This window comes from Glycine soja, chromosome 17 (genome assembly GCF_004193775.1).
Source record: "Glycine soja cultivar W05 chromosome 17, ASM419377v2, whole genome shotgun sequence".
Taxonomy (NCBI): Eukaryota; Viridiplantae; Streptophyta; class Magnoliopsida; order Fabales; family Fabaceae; genus Glycine; species Glycine soja.
In genome coordinates, this window is record NC_041018.1 from 11,163,579 (window position 1) to 11,165,257 (window position 1,679).

General features: G+C 35.8%; 1 protein-coding gene across 1 annotated transcript; it reads right to left on the minus strand.

Moving 5' to 3' along the window:
• Positions 1-468: 468 nt before the first annotated feature.
• On the minus strand, positions 469-1,056 carry LOC114393567. The gene has a single exon (XM_028354920.1). It carries the CDS (start codon positions 1,054-1,056, stop codon positions 469-471), a length of 588 nt encoding a protein of 195 aa, XP_028210721.1.
• Between the last annotated feature and the right edge of the window lie 623 nt (positions 1,057-1,679).

The following is a 1,679-nucleotide window of genomic DNA, read 5'->3' on the forward strand; positions in this document are numbered from 1 at the left end:
AATGAATTAAGATCTTACCTTTTCCTTTTACAGGAGTCTTAGAATTATCACCAAATGAAACATTGCCAAACATTGCCACTTACTGATTCATCAAGATCCACGAACATGCTTTTTTTTTCCGAACATATGGTTGCTTGCACTAGTGTCAAGGTACCATGTGTTTTCTTGGCTACCTTCATTGCCTCCACGTGCTTGGAGCATTGCTTCAAAATTCTCATCTTTTTGCTCCACATAGTTAATCTCCTCCTCAACTCTATTCTTGGTGAATCTACATTCTGAAGCATAATGGCCAATCTTTTGACAATTATAGCTTCAGATTTGAGATTTATCATACTTTGTGCTTGCATAGCTTCTTCCACGTTCTCTTCTTGAGTATTTTCCTTTCTCGTAATTGTTGTTGATGAAATTTGAATCTCATCCACTATTGCCAAATCCAACTTGTCCTCGGCCATGACAACAACCTCTACCTCAGTCTCGTTGACTTCTCTCATTTTCTTGAATTTCTTCCTTCTCCTTTAGTTGCATCTTGAAGAGTTGCTCAGTGATCTCTTGCTTCTTCTTATGCTTCTCCTCATAAACTTGCAGTGATCCTTGAAGTTGTTCTATCATCATGGTTTCTAAATCTTTGGTTTCCTCGATTGTCACAACAATGTGCTCAAATTTGGAATCTAGTAAGCATAGTATCTTCTCCATAATTCTTACATCATCTAACTTCTCACCATTTCTTTTTAGTTGATTTGAAATAGTGAGAATTCTTGAAAAATAATCAGAAATGGACTCTGACTCTTTCATATGTAAGGATTCAAACTCACCTCTTAGAGTTTGGAGACACACCTTCTTTACTTTGTCTTCTCCTTTGTGAGAGGTTTGAAGCTTATCCCATGCCTTTTTAGCGGATGTTGCATCAGAAATCTTCTCGAACGCATCATCATCTAATGCTTGATAGATGAGGAAGAGAGCTTTCTTGTCTCTCTTTCTTGAATCCTTTAAAGTCTTCTTTTGTGCTTGGAATAGTGAAGTCTCATCTTGCGGCTCCTTATAGCCTTTTTCAACCATTTCCCAAACATCATGTGCTCCAAGAAGGGCTTTTATTTTGATGCTCCAATTGTCATAGGTGCCCCCCTTTAGAAGTGGAACTTGGAAGGATGTCGTTCCATTGCTTACGATAACTCTAGAGGAATTTCTTATCAGAACCTAAGCTATGATACCACTTTGTTGGAAAGGAGAAAGTTATAGGAAGTATTTGAGATAAATGTAGGAGGAGAGAATATTTAAAAGAAGATTAGTTTTTATTACTTGAGAAATATTTTTGTGTTGTCTTCATTGGTCTTTTTTTTTGGATCCACTTACAAATGACAACCTCTCCCCCTTTTATAAGCTTCAAGGGAGAGTTCCACATACATCAAGAAATTTTTCACACACTTCAAGGGAGAGTTCTACCCACATGTCTCAACTATTTAGTTCTACACATTTCTTTAATTAAAGATTACTTCTACTTATTTTTACACTTTTTTAGAAGTTTCTTTAAAGTAGTAGCACAAACTTAATGGACCTAACACTTGATTATTGGACTAAATCAAGTTTATATTAGACAACAAAAATAATATTTTTGAGTTGATCGTACGAGTTGGACCTAAGTTTACTTGTAATTATTGAGATTGCAGAGTTTCGATTATACC